The sequence below is a fragment of the Coenobita brevimanus genome, chromosome 29, assembly GCF_032717465.1.
Source record: "Coenobita brevimanus isolate Jiangsu-jjx chromosome 29, ASM3271746v2, whole genome shotgun sequence".
In the NCBI taxonomy this organism is placed as follows: domain Eukaryota; kingdom Metazoa; phylum Arthropoda; class Malacostraca; order Decapoda; family Coenobitidae; genus Coenobita; species Coenobita brevimanus.
In genome coordinates this window covers 35,587,692-35,606,441 of record NC_136982.1, presented here as the reverse complement: position 1 = coordinate 35,606,441, position 18,750 = coordinate 35,587,692, and the positions used below count along the sequence as shown (strand labels likewise).

The 18,750-nt window shown below is 44.8% G+C and overlaps 1 protein-coding gene across 1 annotated transcript in view; it reads right to left on the bottom strand.

Annotated features, from left to right (window-relative positions):
* cac (calcium voltage-gated channel subunit cacophony) overlaps positions 1-18,750 on the bottom strand; it is a 2,326,612-nt gene that overhangs the window by 2,057,344 nt on the left and 250,518 nt on the right. Inside the window, exon 2 of the mRNA XM_080268748.1 lies at positions 3,803-4,006. Within this exon, the coding sequence (XP_080124874.1) occupies positions 3,803-4,006 (204 nt within the window). The remainder of the gene's footprint in view (positions 1-3,802; positions 4,007-18,750) is intronic.

Below are 18,750 nucleotides of genomic sequence, written 5' to 3'. Positions count from 1 at the left end.
ATGGGGAGGGAAGTAAAAGAGAAGGAGAGTAAAAGTGAAAGGAAGGGGCAAGGGATAAGGAGAGGAGTGAGAGGAGAGAGGATGGGGTGTGCGAGGGGAGGGAGAAGAAAGGGAAGGGTAGTGGGAGAGGAAGGGAAGGGGAGTGAAAGGGGAAAGAAGGGTAGGGGAGCAGAAGGGGAAAGATGGGGAGTAGAAGGGGAAAGATGGGTAGGAGAGTGGGAGGAGAGAGGAGAGGAGTGGGAGGAGAGAGGAGAGGAATGGGAAGAGAGAGGAGGTGAAAAAGAAAGAGCGGGAGGGGTCAACCTGTGAAAAGATGGGTATGGGTGTAGAGGAGCGGAGAGGAGAGGAGAGGAGAGGAGAGGAGAGGGGAAGGGAAGGGAAGGGAGGAGAGGGGAGGGGAGGGGAAGGGAGGGGATTGAAAGGATTAATTAAGGGTCAAGGAAGGTAAGAAAACGAAGGGTGAGAGAGAGAGAGAGAGAGAGAGAGAGAGAGAGAGAGAGGTGATGAAGGAAGGGAGGGAGGGAGGGGCGATGAAGGGAGGGAGAGAGGGACGGATGATAGATGGAGGAAACGGAAGAACTTGAAGATGGGAAAGGATAGGGCGTGAAAGATGGGTAGAGGGGAGGAAGAGTGAAATATGAAAGGCGATTAGCAGGGGAAAAAAAAAAACAATAATAATCACTATCACAACCACCATAATCATCACCAATCTCCTTCCCTTACACATCATTAACCACGTCATCCTAGAGGTCTCCTGAACTGGAAAAGTCTGTCAGAATAATATCGCTTGGAGTTAGCTGGAAAAAAATAATTATAGAGTACGTCCTCGTGCTGAAGGATTAATACATGGGGAGAGTTAAAAATGTGTAAAATTACAGGGAGAAGGGAGAGGCGGGAGAAGGAAGAGGTGGGAGAGGGGAGAAAGGAGACAGAAGAAGTAAGAGAGGGGAAAGGGGAGGAGGAGGAGGAGGAGGAGGAGGAGGTGAGGGGGCTTTATCCAGTAGGTGAGGGGAGGGGAGGGGATGTCCGGTCGATAGACTGAATTATAGAAGAATTGGAGATTAGGGATGTAATGAGGTGGCAAAGTGGGGGAGGGAGGAGACGAGGGGAGGGGGAAAACACGGAAGAAAGAATACTGAGGATGAGAAAAGGGAATCAGGGAAATGAAAGGGGAGATGAAACGAAGGAATGGATGGAGAATGGAAGGAACAAAGAGAGGTTGTTGATGAAGTGAGTTGAGGGAGGGGGAAGGTGGGAGAGGGAGGGAAGAAGTGAAGGGGAGGGAGGAAGTGAGGGGTAGAAAGGCTGGGTGGGAGAGAGGGATATGGGAAATAAAGAGGAAAAGGAAAAAGACGGATACATGAAAGGAAGACAGAAAAGATGTAAGAAAAAGAAGAGAAAAAAGATACGAAAAGTGTGAAAGAATAAAAGGAAAAAAAAAAAAAAAGAGGGCAAGATGATGACAAGGATTAAGGAAAAGGACGAAAGAAATAAATAAAAAGGAGAGGAGAAAGAAAAAATGAAGAAGGGAAGGACGGTCGCCTATCAATTTAATGTTCCCTTTGACCCCTCCTCCATCACGTAATTTTTCTCTCTCCCTCCCTCTCTCTCTCTCTCTCTCTCTCTCTCTGTGCAGCATAAAATCGTCTGGCGTTAACTGAAAAAACCACTAGAGTAGTCGTCACCATCCAAGAGTTCAAATTTCATCCTCTCGTCTCCCTCCCTCGTCTAACTTTTCTCCCTTCCTTCCCCTCCTCTCCAATTTATCCCTCCCTCTCTCCCTCCCTCAGCCTTTTTCTCGTCTAGCCCTTAATTTTTTCGGCCTCTCATTCCCCTCTCTCAACTAACACTTTTCTTTCCCTCCACTCTTCCATTCCCTCCCTCCCTTCCTCTCCCTCTGTCATTTTTTCTCTCCTCCTCTTCCTCCCTGTTTCCTAGTCCCCCTTCTTGTTTCCTATCCCTCTGTAACTCTTCCTCCATTCTCCCCCCCCCCTTCCTCCTTGCATCCCACTTTCTCTCCTTTCTTCCTGTCTTTTTACGTCTCCCTCCTCTCATGTCCCTCCACCTCCCTTTCCTTTCCTCCTTCTCTGTCTCTCTTTGCCTCTCCTTCCTTCCGGTCGCTCCATCTCTCCCATTCTTTCCTGCCTTCCCTCCCCATCCATTCATTATTTTTTTTCTCTTCCCATTAATTTTATCCCGACCTCCCCAACCCATTTTTTGTGTCCAACTGAATTTTTATTATTTTTTTTACCTCCCTCCTCTGATCACCCTCCTATCACCTCCGGCCTCCTATTATCATCCTTTACCCATTTACTCTATCTTTATCTTTATCTATTTTCTCTTATCGTCACATTTATCTTAACGTCTTCCCTTTCTACTCTTTTTCAGTTTTATTTTTCATTATCTATTTCATATTTTATGTGCATTTTCTCCCGATTCTTGTTCCTATTTTTTTTTTTACCTCTAATTATAAATAACTTTCACTGCCCTATTTCTAGTGTGTTTTTTTTCCCTTTATATATGTTTCCCTATTTCATCACGTCATGCACATTATTTTCTTTGTCTTGTACTTCTCCTCTTTACAGATTACCTCCTCTTACTGTACACCCTACTTTTTATTAATATTTATTCTTTCAGTATCTGTATTACTCGTACAGCCACATCCATCCTTCACTTATATTTCACTTCTTACAGCTTTCGCTAAATTTCAATACAAAGACTACCTCATCCACCTGCTTATATACGGTATTGGTATCTACAGTTTTAATCCATCTTGTAACTTTCTATCTACCTAGTGAAACAAAAAAACAAAAATATATACCTAACACCATCGATCATCACCACCGCCGCCATCACCTACACTATCAATAATCATTATGCTCCACCATCTTTACTATCATCATCATCATCATCATCTCATTCCTTTAATAAACTGGTTGGGCAGAATCTACAAATAGGAACTTGATACGATACGACTGTAATAATAAACAAAATGGCTCCCTCAAACCTCAGTCCTAAGTGCATATAACGTTTATGTGGAGTTTCAGTGCTGGAGGAAGAACCTAGCTTCTTGGAATAAAGTTAAACGGAACCAAAACGCAGATAAAGGGAATGATGATGAAATGAAGCGAAGGTGGAGGGAGAAGGAGAGAGGGGGGTGAGAAGGAGAAGGGGGAGTGCGCCTGTGGCGAGGGGGAGGGGAGGCAGAAAACTGGGTCGAACTGGATGCGATGTCTGCTGAGTCTGTTTGCAAATGCCGTGAACACTGTTATTATTTTCGTGTGGTGCATAACCGTCTAGTGGGGTTCAGCGGATATGATGGTGTTATAAATGTACACCACCTTCAATCTGACTGATTTTTTTTTTTTCTGCCTTTAGATGCGGTGCCGTAGGATGATGATGACTGATAAATTTTTACAGAACCTCCATGGCTACTATGTCTTTGTAAATAATTATGTAGCCTACTTCACTCCGGTAATTCATGTAATCGGGAGCGGCGCATTTACTGTCCAACAAGAGACATAAAACTGCATTAGTTGATATCAAAATGCTATTTACGGTCCTGGTTTTGATGCAAGTATAAATGGAGTGACAGTACGAGCCAGTGGCCACACTTGAGGTCCACCAGAGGAAATGCTATATATATCCAGTAACTCCAGCCAGCTTCCCCCAACCCTGACTCTACCAACGAAAACTTACCCAATACACATAAAACTGCCGTATAACAACAGTATGACCTACCTGTGCTGTGAAGAGGGCATAAATTAGTGACGTTGTGTGTGTTTTGAGCATAAAAGGATATGGCCATTCTATGATGAACCTGGTGTACTTCCTGATGAAGTTGTCGTCAGAGAGAATGAAAAGCGATGAGGGTCCCTTGACCCCCGGTTGGGGTGGCGGCCCTTTTTTGCCACCCATGGCGCCGTAGGAGGGCGGTCGCCCTAGACGGCCTGAACCTTCACCCGATGCACCTGCCGACGCGCGCGCCTCCGCCGCCGCTGCCAACCTGTGGACAAAACAATAACAACAATTAGTAGACATAACAAACCAACGTTAACAAGATAGAGTACAGCACAGAATATCGTCACCAAACAACACTTGAACCATTACCTGCTATACAGTCAAGGCGCTATTACCATAACAATCAGTGCCAATTAAACCAACCTCGAGCACTGTGTTCCAGAACCTCCACCAATACCATCACCATCACAACCATCAACACAACTTACCCTACACAACACAACACCCACCCTAATGGCAAGCAGGCCATGTCACGGTCAGAGGTGTGTGTGTGTGTGTGTGATATGATTATATATATATATATATATATATATATATATATATATATATATATATATATATATATATATATAGCTTTATATATTTTATGAGAGAGAGAGAGAGAGAGAGAGAGAGAGAGAGAGAGGGGTAATAGATGGCACAGTGGCGTATATCACAGGCGCCCGCACTGTTACGACCGTCGCAGAAAACACGATATTCCTCCCTGCAAAGCCAACGGGGGAGGAAAGGATATTAAGGGGGTCCTGGAGACGAGATGGAGGGGCTGAAGAAAAGTGAAGGGGCTGGAGGAGGAGGGGCTCAAGGAAAGAGGATGAGCTGGGAGGAAGACTGGAGAGATGGGGATGGAGGAAGGAGGTGGGAGGAAGGAGGTGGGAGGAAAGAGGTGGAGAAGCTGGAGGAAAGAGGTGGAGGAGCTGGAGGAAAGAGGAAAAGGGGCTGGAGGAAAGGAGTGGAGGAGCTGGAGGAAGGAGCTGGAGGAGGGAGGTGGAGGAGCTGAAGGAGAAAGATGGAGGGGCTGGAGGAACGAGGAGGAGGGGGTGGAGGAAAAAGGAGGAGTCGGAAGAGGAATGAGGAGGGGATGGAGGAAAGAGGTTAAGCTGGACAAGGAGGTAGAGGAAAGACTGAGCTGTAGGAGGAATGAAGAGGAAAGGGGGGAGGAAAGAGGTGGAGGAGCTGGAGGAAAGAGGTGGTGGAGTTCGAGGAGGAACGAGGTGGAGGAGTTGGAGAAGTAACGAAGAGGAGGAGGTGGAGGAGAGGATGGGCTGGAGAAGGAATGAGGAGGAGGGGGTGAAGGAAAGAGGGTGAGTTGGAGGAGGCGGTGGTGAAGGAAAGAGGATGAGAGAGAGGATGAATTCGGAGGGGGGACTGGTGAAAAGAGGATGAGCTGAAGAAGAAATGAGGAGGCAGGGTGGAGGAAAGGAAATGTGCTGGAGGAGTGAGGAGAAGGGAGTGGAGGGAAGAGGATGAGCCAGTGAAGGAATGTGGCGGAAGAGGTGGATTCAAGAGGAGATAAGGGGGAGGAAGTAAAAGAAATTGGAGGAAGGGGGAGGCAAAAGAATAAGGGAGGGCGAGTGGATAAGAGGTGGAGGAGTTGGAGGAAAGAGGACGGGGAGGAGGATCAGGAAAGAGGATGAATTAAAAGAGACATCAGGAGGATGAGGGACTGTGGGGAGGAATGGAAAGAAGTGGAGGAGTCATGAGGGGTTGGAGAAGAGAGACGAGTGGGGGCTGGAGGAAAAGAAAATGAGTTGGAGAAAAAATGAGAGGGAAGAAAGAGGGGAAATAAAGGAAAGAGGAGTGAAGGGGAAAGGAGGATATGGAGGAATGAGGAGGAAGGGAAAGCAAAAGGAGTGGGGGGGAGAGAAGACACACAGAAAGGAATGGGAAGAAGGAGAGGACAAGTATCAAGGCAGGAGAACATGTAAAGGCAGTAAACAAGACTGAGAACATATGGTAAAACAAAGAAGGAAGAATAACAGCCTATCGATGGGAGGCAGACATACTGAGGAAGAGGGTGACAAGGGAAAGAGATAGAATGGTGCATGGGAAACGAATTATAGACACAGATTTACAGACATATACAGACACACTAACATACAGATACATTGATATAGATGGATGGATAGACATACGTTCATATACAGTGCATATACATACATGTATACGTATATGTATGCATGTACACACACACACACACACACAAACAGAATGAGAGAGAGAGAGAGAGAGAGAGAGAGGAGAAATAAAAGCGGAGGCAGCGAATGGGACAAATGGGATAGAGCAAAGGAGAAAATAAGTAGGCCAGTGGTACCATAAGACAGGGACATCAGAGGAGGAACATGGAGCAGGCAAGAGGAAAACGAGGGAGGAGGGGAGGGGAAGGGAGGGGAGGGGGGAAAGGAAGGAGATTACGATGGGGTGGAGGATGGGGCATGAGAGAGTGGGTTGAAGGAGAGAATAGGGTGGGGGGAAAAGGGAAGGAAAGAATGAGGAGGGAAGTGAAGGAAGGAATGAAAAATGAGTTAGAAGGAAGGAGAATGAGGGGAAGGGGAGACTGCAAAGAATGAGGAGAGGAAAAGAATAACAAAGAACTAGGGAGCCGAAGACAGGGAAGAATGAGAAGGGGAGAAAGATGGACAGAATGAGGAGGGATGTAAAGAGAGAATGTGATGCATGAGGGAAATGAAATGAGGGAATAAGGAGGGAGAGAATGATGGGTGAGGGGAGAAGAGAGAAAAGAATAAGGGAGGGACAGATAAGGAGGGAAAGAATGATGGGGTAGGGAAGGAAAGAGGTAGAGAATGAGGGCGAGAGGCGGGAGGAGATGAGGAGGAGAGAAAGGAAGAGCTTAGGTGGGGAGGGGGAGGGCGAACATAAAGAGGGGAGGAGGAAGCTGTACCATAAAGAAGAGTGATGGAGGAGGGAGAGAATGAGGAGGAGAGGAGGGAAGGAGAGGGGAAGGGAAGAATGAGGGGGGGTAGCATTAGAGGATATAGGAGGGCGAGAGGAAAGAAAATTGGAGAAGAGGGAAGACGGAGGGAAAGGAGGGGTGAAGGGTGAGGAGGGGTGAAGGAGAAGAAAGCGGGAGTAACAGAAAAGGAGGAGGAGGAGGAACGAAGGGAAGACGAAAGAAAGGAGAAGAGGAAGGAAGGAAGAAGGGAAGAAAGAAGAGAGGAGAAGGAAAGAGGAGAGAAGTGGATGAAGGAAGAGAAGAGGAGAAGCAAAGGAAATAAGAGACGGAAAAGGGAGGAAAAAGTGGGGGCAGAACAGAAGGAGAGGGAGAATAGAGAAGCAGAGGGGGGGGGGGAGGATGGAAAGGGAATTCATGAGAGAATAGACGGGTAGGAGAGGAGAGAGGGAATGGAGAGGAGAGAGGGAATGGAGAGGGGAAGAGGGAGGTAAAGACGAGACAAGGAAGAAGAGGAAAGGAAGAGGGAAAAGAGGAAAAGAAGAGGAAGGAGGGAAGGAAAAAAAAAGGGGGGAAGGAAGGAGTGTGACAGAAGAAACAGACAAGCATGGGTGAGGAGGCGAAAAAAACGAATGAATGAAACAAGAGAAAGGAGAATTAATTAATGAAATAAAGGTAAAGGAATGACAGACGTGAAAGAAAAGAGGAGGCTCGTGAGAACAGGCAATGGGGAAAAAGAAAAAAGAAAACAAAAGGGATGCAGACACAAGAGGAAAAATCAGGCGACGAAACAAGGCCACAAAAAAATAAAACAATAAACTGCAAAAAAAAAAAAAAAAAAAAAAAAGTGTTTAGAAACGGAATTTAAAAAAAAAATAATAAATGTAACAAAAAAGATCCAGAGATATGTGAAAAAAGTGTTTAAAAAAAGAACATACAGAAAAGGAATGATTTACTATAATGTGAATAATAAGCCTTCAGAAAACACTGCGAAAGGAGCAAAATGAATTATTGTGTAAAGAAAGAAGAGAATGCAAATGGAATAAAGAATATCTATGAAAATATAAATTATTAAAAAAAAAAACGAAAGAAACTGGGAGCCGGAATGAATCTCACAAGAGTTGCGGAGAAAGGAGAGGAAATAAGTGTTGAAATTAAGAAGAGTTACATGAAAGGATGCAGACGGTGTAAAGAAGTGGGGAGGGAGGGAGTGAGGGGAGGGGAGAAATAAGGAGCAGCGAGAGGGAGGGGAAGGGTGAGGGGAGTCAAGAAGGAGGAAGAATGGAAGAGAGGAGGGGAAGGGAGTATGAGGGAGGTGGAAAGTGTGTGTGTGGGAGGGGAAGTATGTGTTGGAGGGGAAGTATGTGTGGGAGGGGAAGAGTGTGTGTGTGGGAGGGGAAGAGAGTGTGTGTGGGACGGGGGGAGAGTGTGTGTGGGAGGGGGAGAGTGTGTGTGGGAGGGGGAGAGTGTGTGTGGGAGAGGGAGAGTGTGTGCATGGGAGGGGGAGAGAGTGTGTGCATGGGAGGGGGAGAGAGTGTGTGTGGGAGGGGGAGAGAGTGTGTGTGGGAGGGGGAGAAAGAGTGTGTGTGGGAGGGGGAGGGTGTGTGCATGGGAGGGGGAGAGTGTGTGTGGGAGGGGGAGAAAGAGTGTGTGTGGGAGGGGGAGAAAGAGTGTGTGTGGGAGGGGGAGAGAGTGTGCATGGCAGGGGGAGAGAGTGTGTGTGGAAGGGTGATAGAGAGTGTGTGGGAGGGGGATAGAGAGTGTGTGAGGAAGAGGGAGGATGAGTGTGTGAGGGAGGAGGAGGATGAGTGTGTGAGGGAGGAGGAGGATGAGAGTGTGAGGGAGGAGGAGGAAGAGTGTGTGGGAGGAGGAGGAAGAGTGTGTGGGAGGAGGAGGAAGAGTGTGTGGGAGGAGGAGGAAGAGTGTGTGGGAAGCGGAGAGAGTGTGTGGGAAGCGGAGAGAGTGTGTGGGAAGGGGAGAATGTGTGGGTGGGAAGGGGAGAGACTGTGTGTGGGATGGGGAGAGAGTGTGTGTGTGTGTGGGAAGGGGAAGAAAGTGTGTGTGGGAAGGGGAGAGAGTGTGTGTGTGGGAGGGGGAGAAAGTGTGTGTAAGAGGGGGAAGGAGACTGTGAGGGAGGGGGAGGGAGAGTGTGAGGGAGGAGAAGGGGGAGGGAGAGTGTTTGAGACGAGAAGGAAGATTGTGAGGGAGGGGGAGGGAGAGTGTGAGGGAGGAGAAGGGATAGGGTGAGAGAGAGAGGGAAGGGATAGGGTTAGAGAGAGAGGGAAGGGAAAGTATCGTATTCAGGAGGGATAGGGAGTGTGAGGGAGGGGGAGGGACAGTGTAAGGGAGGGGGAGGGATAAGTGTGAGAGGCGGGGACGGAGCATAGGGAGGGGAAGGTAGTGTGTGAAGGAGGGGCGGGAGTGAGGGAGGGGGAGGGGAAGTACAGGGAAGAGGAGGAAGTGAGAGGGAGAGAGGAGGAAATGCTATAATTTAACCTAAAGAAATGAGTATGGAGAGAGAGGAGACAGGAATGAGAGACAGAATTGGAGTAGACGGAGACAGAAATGGTGTAAGTGGTGGCGGGAGAGAGAGAGAGAGAGAGAGAGAGAGAGAGAAAGAAGAGAGTGGGAATACAGCGCCATAACATGGGGACAGTTATGGGATTTACGTGTGCATGTATGATTGTGTGTGTGTGTGTGTGTGTGTGTGTGTGTGTGTGTGTGTGTGTGTGTGTGTGTGTGTGTGTGTGTGTGTGTGTGTGTGTGTGTGTGACAAAAAGATATTGAGAGAAAGAGAGAGAGGTGGGGGGGGGGGGAGAAGTTAACTTAATTTTTCATACTACACAATAATCTAGGCAATGAAAAAGTAGGTAACGGTAGTAGAGAACACAAACAAATATACCGGTATATAAAATATCAGTATGGAGAAATGAAGGAAAAGGTTTGGAAATAAGAGCATTAAATGAGTGGAACAATAATATAGTTTACAGTTTGAGGAGTAGAGCAGATATGTACGGATGAAAAGGCAGGACAAAATTATATTACATTTTTTTGTTCAGGATCTAATGAAGCACCATAGCATGTTTTCCATTCGTCCTTTCCTATAAAATTTTCCTTGTCAGTTTTTCTTTACATTTTTTCCCCTGCCAGTTTCTGCCTGGGAGTTTGGTGGGTGGATGAGAACTTTTTTTTGCTATCCTTGTCATATATTTTTGCTGAGTAATATCCGGAGTAGGGCTGTCAAGGACTGACGGGACTACTGCAGTTATCCTCTGTTTTTATATTATGTTCTTATAGCCACTGACAAATTTCAGTGACACTTTGAAACCAAGAGAGAAATATCAGCAAGATTCTTAAGGCTGCTACATAAAATATATACCAAAAGATATTTAAGATATTTAATAATAAATAGAGCAACGATTAAACAGAAATACAGTTTACGAAGCGACACACGCACACGTACACGAACATGCACACACACACACACACACACACACACAAGTATTCTATACCTATCTCTCTCTCTCTCTCTCTCTCTCTCTCTCTCGTGTCTGTGGGGAGAGGAGAGACGAAGAGGGACGCATGAGAAGAAAAAGAACAATAAAGAGAGAGGAAGAGGGGAGAAACAAAGAGAAGAGGAAAGAGAAGAGGGGAAGAAAAAGCCAAAAGAGTGGGGAGGAATGAGAGGGGTAGGGAGGGAGAGAAACAAGAGAAGCCTAGAAAACGGAAGATGAGTCAGTGGAAATACCAACCCCTACTTTTCTTACTCAACCCTCCCCCCTCCCTCTCTCTCTCTACTTTTCTTACTCCCCCCTCCCCCCTCTCTCTCTCTACTTTTCTTACTCCCCCCTCCCCCCCTCTCTCTACTTTTCTTACTCCCCCCTCCCCCCCTCTCTCTCTCTAGCATGTGGGTCAGTCTGATCTGTGTAATTATGCAGCAGGGACAGAAAAGTTGAGAGAGAGAGAGAGAGAGAGAGAGAGAGAGAGAGAGAGAGAGAGAGAGAGTGTCACATCCATTACATTTTCTCCATCACCTGTATCTCCTTCCCAAGCATTTACCCTTTCAGTACAATGCCGTGTTTTATACAGGGTAGTCCATATATATAACGTTCAATATCTATTCTGCATCATTTATTCATTTCCTACTTCCACTGCCACACCCACACCCACACCAGCAGATTGAGCCGTCTCCACAACATAAGACACCACCAGAGCGCTATTTATGGACCATCCTGTATATTTATCTGATATAGTGTGTTTACTCCAACATGACAAATATTCCTAACCCTTTCTGCTCGGTTAATGGACAAGTGCTGCGATATCAGGCCAATGTAACTAGTAACCAAGGAGACATTTCTACCTCATACTTAAGGCTCACCGAATTTCATGTAACCACAACTTATATGTATGTAGTGGGAGTGACCTTGTACCATCATATAAAAAGACACCGAGTACCGTGACAAGAATCCAAAGAAAAAGTACTGCAAGGTGTTGATTTCGAGCATCAGGAGAGCATTATTATTTAGTCCATTCCTGCTGCTCGTACAAGATTATGTTCAGCTTAGCATACCGTAGTACCGAAGGCGTTAATGAAGGCTATATCTCACCCTTGTATATGGAAAAACGGAGATAGCAAGAGCGATGTGCAAATACGCGATGGTAGTGATGTGAGTGGATTTATGTGTACTGTACCTTGCCAATGTATCGTTACCTGGTTACCATACATTAAACTACATCCCTTCACCGCACTACATTTTTTCACTACATTATACTACTCAGATACACCTTGTACTGCACTACAACATCCTGCTCCAACACACCTACACTACGCTATCCTGGCGCTGACGAGATGACTACACGTGGTGGCGTTGTGCAAACTGAGTAGAGCAGCTGCGGCATGCACTTGGGAGTCAAACTTCCTCATACTTCCATGCACCTCGTCGTGGGAAAGACCCTAGTCCAACCCTGGTAATGCGCTGTCTACCACAATGGGGTGCCGGATCCCAGCACAGTATACTTGTATATACTGTACTGTATCTATAAGGTCAGCCCCACTGATGAAGCTGTTTACTTGTGGTCAATGGGTCTGTTCAGCCAGACAGACCAGGGTTAGGCAACAACCACTACACTATATTAGTTACACAGTACACAAGGATACTATATTTCACCACAACACACCTCTATGCTAAACTTTCACAATACAATATACGATATACTAAACTCAATAAACTACACTATCCACTGAATCAACTGACTACACTGCCTATACCTACATTATACAACACTGCATTACACCACTCCATTACACCACACCTTACCAACACACCCTACTAATACACACCACATCCTACCAACACACAACACCTTACCAACACAAACTCTACCAATACACACCAAACCCTACCAACACACACACACACACACACACACACACACACACACACACACACGACACCTACCAACACAGTAGCGGAGTGTGGTGTTGGGGCAGAAATCAATACCATAAAGGTTACTGTCTATCCTCAAGCACCACCTCCTCTCTCTCTCTCTCTCTCTCTCTCTCTCTCTCTCTCTGAGTGACGTCTTGTTTCATTCCTGCTACGCACAAACAAGTCTATTAAGGATAGGAGAGAAAAATTCCTGACCCACAGTATTAGTATCAACATATAACTGACTACCGTATCTTAACCCTTTCAGTACCATAATTTTTTTCTATTCTTGCTATTTCCAGGTAATTTTATTCGACTAACAATTTCACCCCCCCCCCCGCTCTGGAGGGCGTAGGTCTACCCTTCATTAACTCATTCACTATACCGCGTTTGTTCATAGCTGGCAAAGATCCCTAAGCCCTTTCAGCTCAGTTGATGCGTAAGTGTAGTCAGACAAAGGTAAATCTAACTAGTAACGAAGAAGATACATCCCTACCTCATGCCTAGAGCTCACTGAATTTCAGGCAACCATGCCAGTATTGACGCTGAGTGGCCCAGTTCTCTCACATGAAAACAAACCGATTCCAATCCTTTCAGTCCGGTGACATTTTATTTTTGCTAATTAAAAGCTATTATTTTCATCTTCAGAGAGACTTGAGAGGCTTGATATGGCCGTAATTGCCCCTTCCACCACAAGAGGTCCTTCCTAAATTTAAATAATCTGGTGGTAGCGAGAACAAAATGAAAAACACCAGGTACGTCACTGAACTGAAGTGGTTAACCCCAATCTATCCGGGATCCTATGTCGAATGAAATCTGAGTAAAGGGGATACGGCAAAAAGTACATAAATAAAATGTCGTCATAAGAGTAAACGGAATACCTCTTTCATTGATTTTATTTAATTTCGGAATGTCACTTACTTTGAAATCAAGGAATTATGAAGGCAAATATGCTCCTTCACTATACAGTACCAGTTTAATTTTTCTCCTGCTACCTCCAGATGATTTTATGGAACTTGGGAATCATTAGGGGGAGGCGGTGGCTGAATCGGTAGAGAGGCGGCTTGCAGTCCTAATGGACCCAGGATCGAATCTCGGCTGGGGCAGGGAACAGTTTAAGGATTTGAATTTCCTAAAAGCAGACTTTCCTGATCTACCAGATGACTCGCCGACATGTCGTAAAAGTACCCCCGCTAATACCAATACACCAGTCCTGTATGAGACAGCCCTAGCATGTATTCAATATGGACGGTGGGTGTTAGCGCCGAAGTGGTGACATGTGGAGGTGTAGGAGGACTACTGGGCCTTGGGATAGGCAACTGCCCCCAAGAAATAGGCCCTGAGCCTTTGCCCAGAGTCGGACACATAAAAAAAAAAAAAAAAAAAAAAAATGTACAGCAGAGAAGGGGTTAATGAAGGCTGTATCTAAATGAGTTACTTGAGAGGAGCATGTGGAGTGACATGGAGGGACAGGTTGACGAATGAAGAAGTGAAGGAACGTTGTGGGGTAGATGTGGATGTGGTTGAAAAGATTAGGAGAAATACACTGAGGTGGTTTGGACATGTGGAGAGGATGGAGAATGAAAGACTGACTAAGAGGGTGTATGTAGGTGAGGTGGAGGGAGGGAGAGGGAGGGGTAGACCGAGGATGAGGTGGAGGGATGGAGTTGAGAGGTATATGAGGGAGGGGGGGGTGAGTTGGGGGGAGGGGAGTCAAATGGTGGGTGACAGAGTGACTTGGGGGCTATAGATAGATAGATAGATAGATCTAACCCCTCCAGTTCGTCCATTCACTTGAAGGAAACTGTCTACATGTCCAGAAAAAAAAAAAAAATGTTACCGGATGGGAGGAGTTACAATATTTTCCTCTAAGGTAACAAAATCGACTGATATATAACAATGAAAAAAATATAACTCGTGGTGAAATGGCTAATGAGTAGAATTATCATCGTCTGGCCGTAGTCAGAATCAATGCCGAATATACATGTAGAAGGCTTCGCAGCACTTCTTTCTTGGCAATTTATTTTGCAAACTACACTTCAACATTCTCTTATACGTATAGTTTGCATCAATAGCACACTAGGCGATACTGAGGTGTAATGTGCAGAATAAATTGCTGAGGAAGAGGTGTTGCGAAACCCCTACAAATCACACAAATTATGACCCTAAAACAGGACAGGCAGTATCGCAGTGAAGGGACTCGACTGTGCTTAATACTGTGCTTTAGAATGATATGTATCTTATCTGTTGTTGTTATACAGTATGTACTCCAGTTTGAACAGCAACTTATTTATTGTTGATGTGTTACATATATATATATATATATATATATATATATATATATATATATATATATATATATATATATATATATATATATATATATATATATATATATATATATATATATATATATATATATATATATTGAACAGCAATTTATTCTACCCTATTTATCTGTTATCTATTATGAACGGTAATGTGTTTATTTTCTTTTGTAGTTCTGTTACCTACTATGAACAGTGATGTATGTTCTCTACTGTAGTTATCTGTTATCTGAACAGTGATATATATTTTCTACTGTAGTTATCTATTCTGAACATCAAAGTATTATATCTACCGTAGTTAACTGCTATCTATTATCAACAGTATTGTACCATATCCATTTCTGTCACCTGCTGTTCCCCTTAGTATCAGTTATGAAGAACAATGTAACTTTATCATTCTTTGCGAAATATCAATAAAAATATCAGCACTGTGAAGCTGTATATGCACAAACAATAAAACCCACTACACTGTAACTCCCCAACAGCAGTACATCACGTATCCCGATCTAGCACATGCCCTCTATTATTTTGTGATTATCTGTGAAGGGCTATAATCAGCAACATCTTAGTGAACTCTTATCAACATAACTATCTACAGAAATATATCTTTCTCTCTACCTACCTTCGCCTCCTGCCATCTATCATGACCTACTTACAGGTATATGATCTCCACAAGGTCTAATTTAGGCATGTCTAACCCATAATAAACAGAACATTATCTCTCTTTACCAACATTATACAAAGACTTACCTCACATCTTCAGTACCACAACCTTTCAAAGTAACATATTAAGTTACGGTACTATATAGAGACATAAATCTTTAGTACGATACCATTTTAGAGCGCATACCTCAGCCAACACCAATAAAACCTACGACTTACTGCTGTAAATCCTCTTCCCTACCAGGCGAATATTTTTTAAGGCCTCATGGAGTTTATCAATTACTCCTACGGTCTTAGTCTGCCCTATTACACAAATCAAAGAGTGCACATCTCCCCCGACGCCAATGAAAATTACTATTTATTCCTGCAACAAGATCCGGATCTACCTCAAAATCTAATAAACTCTTCCTTGACCCACTGCTCACCTATCCATCAGTTATCACTGATATCCGCTAACAACTTGAGATATTTTGTACACTTACAGTACAGGCACACAAACGTCACGAGTGAATAAAAACTTTCGTCCAACTTCGCTGGCGGAGGAAATAACATATCGTTAGTGTTTTATTTGACGCCATGGATTCATCTCCCGACTTGCGTTGCTGTGGGTATGTGGGTCTAAACACAAGTCATGGGGGATGTTTATCGTAAGTGTTTGTAGTTTGTTCTTTTATATATTATCACCTTCTCATTATCAGCGATGACACATACAGACTCAAACACAACTAAACAGTCATTGCACCACTACACTTATACTTCCGCATGCACCACTCTCGCTAGTGAAACCATTCTTGATCGTACCTGACCAGCATACTGTAGGGAAGGAGTTAATTCTGACTATCATTCTCCCTCCGAGCAGAAGGTTCAGCCCTGCAGTGATCATATCCGAACTGGTACATTACACTGCATTTATTATCATTAGTCTTTATTAGTTTATGCGTCCGACTCTAGGCATAGGGTCTGCCTGTTCCCTAAGCCTCAGCAGTCCTACGTACAACACACCTTCCGTATGTCACCACTTCTGCGCTAACGTTCACCGTCCTTAATTAATACAAGCTAAGGCTGTCTCATGTTGGTGGTGTGTCCTATAGAAAATCAATAAAATCTGTTTGCACGAAATTCATGTCCTTGAGCTACTCCCTGCCCACGCCTAGGATCGAACTCGTGTCCAATAGGAGAGAAAAAAACCCTCTCTAGCCACTCGGCCACCACCTGCCCCAGATATTCTCTCTCTCTCTCTCTCTCTATTTCAAAGTCCTTTTCCCTCCCTATCCCTTCCTTCCTCTGATTCCTTTACTTTTACCAGTTCCTTTCATCTCTTCTCTCCCTCTCTCACATTTCTCTTCTTTTTCCCTCCTAGTCCTCCCATCCCCTCTTTCTCCCTTTCCTTTCCTTCCTAAACATTTCTCGGTTTCATTATTTTTCCTCTTCGTCTCCCACATCCTCTCTCTGCCTTCGTCCTTCTCCTTTTCCCTCTCTCCCTTCCATCCCCGCTCTCCTCTCCTTTATTTTCCTCTTTTCCTCCTCTCCCTTTCCCCCTATCTCCCTCCTTCCTTTCCCTTCACTCCCTTGCTCTGTTTCCCTCCTTTCCTTCTACCTTTTTCACAGGTACCAATTTTTCACCGTCAGTCACATTTTTCTTTCCATTCCTTCTCCTCTTCCTCCTCCTCCTCCTCCTCCTCTGTTCTTCTCTCCCTCCCTCTCCCTTTTTTCTCCGCGCTGTCTTTGCTTTCACCACCTTTATTCATTCTCCTTCTGCATAACCAATATCTTTTCTTTGTGTCTTCCTCCTTTCTCCATTTCTCACTTTTTTTTATATTTCCTCCATTTCTTCCACCTGCCTACATCTTCCTTCTCCTCTTCTCTCCCCTCTCTCTTCCTATTTAATATTTTTCTTTGAATATATGCTCTCTGTTTCCCTCCTTTTCTCTTTTGTCTTTCCCTCTTCCTTCTTTTCTCCGTCCCTCCTCCATCCGTTCATCTCTCCCCTTCCCTTCCTACTCTTCCCTTCTCTCTCCCTCCTATTACTTTTTCTTCTCTTTTCCCCTCCCTTCTTTTGGCCGGTGCTCCTTCACCCCCCTCTCTCTCTCTCTCTTCTTCATCCTTTTAATCCTTCTTCTCTCCCTTTCTTTTTCTCCCTTCCTTCTTCATCCATTCATGTCTCCTCCTCTCCCCTTCATCCTTCATCCCTTCGTCTCTCCCTCCTTTCCTCTCCCCTCCCTCTCACCCTCCCTTTCCCTCCCCTCCCGCCTTAATATTTCCAGCACAGTCGTCTCCCCCGACTCCTACAATCCCACATTCTTTTTCCTCCTTGCTTCTTTCATTTCCAGGACAAAACCCTTCACTCCCTCCATCCCTCCCTCCCCCTCGCTCTGGCTTGGGAATACCTCTCTTATGGCTTCCTTCCTACAATCTCTGTCTTCGTCATCTTTCTTCTCTGTTTTTCTCTCTTCTTCTCTCTCTCCTTTTATTCCCCCACCCCTCCTCTCTCTCTCTCTCTCTATTTCTACTTACATCCCACAAAACTTCCCGGTGTCCTTACTTTCATTTGCCGTCTCTTCCTGACTAAATTTACACCACAAAGAAACTAAGCCCGCGACGCCCTCACACCTCCTTCCTCATCGACAGTGTTATTTTGTTCATCAAGATCATAACTAAGTGCCGTAGTAATTAGCCCCTTCAATCCGAGGACGTATTTTTCATATTCCTGACACTACCAGACGATTTTATTCAGCCAAGGAGAGTCTGTACAATGTTCAGGGGTTAAAGGCCTATTTTTCGTCGGTTGAAACTCCCTAACACCTTTCCATATGCGATTTATTTTGTTTATTACGCGTTACTGTCGTCGTCTGTTCCATAAATCATTCAAATATTGCCAATGTCTGCATAAATAACGTACATTAGTATATTAACCAGCCGTATCCAAAAATAAATCGCTAAGGAAAATGTCAGGGAGCCTCCTAAACAGGCGAGACTACGAGCGACAGCCTTTTTTAACCCCTTCAGTACTGTGAGGTTACGCATGGATGAAAGAAAGACGGCATGAAACAGCAAAAAAAAAATAAATAAATAAATAAATAAATAAATAGGTAATAATACTTCAGAGACGATGTGTAGGCTGCTGTGCTAAACGCCAAACCTTTCCCACCACGAAGACGTCCTGAGCAATTCATTCGTGCTGCCCCAGACGATTTTATTCAGCTTCAGGGAGAAATTTAGTACTGGGTGGGTTAGCAATATCCCTCACTTACCCCTTCATTACCACAAGCCTTCTACTAAGCTGGAAATAAAAATGTCGTGGTAGCAAACATACAGTCAATATTACGTTTTCGGCTCAGGGGGTTTATCCAAATACGCAAACACACTTACGATGGCGCGCGCGCACACACACGCACACACACACACACACACACACACACACACACACACACACACACACACACACACGCACACACACGTGACTACATTTGTATCTGACCCCCCCCCCCTCAACACAGTTATAGCCGTCTGTAACTGCTGTCATTTACCAAGAAAAGTAGAGCAGTTTGTTGGTTAATGATGGGTAATGAGAGAGGTGTGCTGCGGTGTGGTGAAATGAAGTGAAATGTATTGGAGTGTAGTG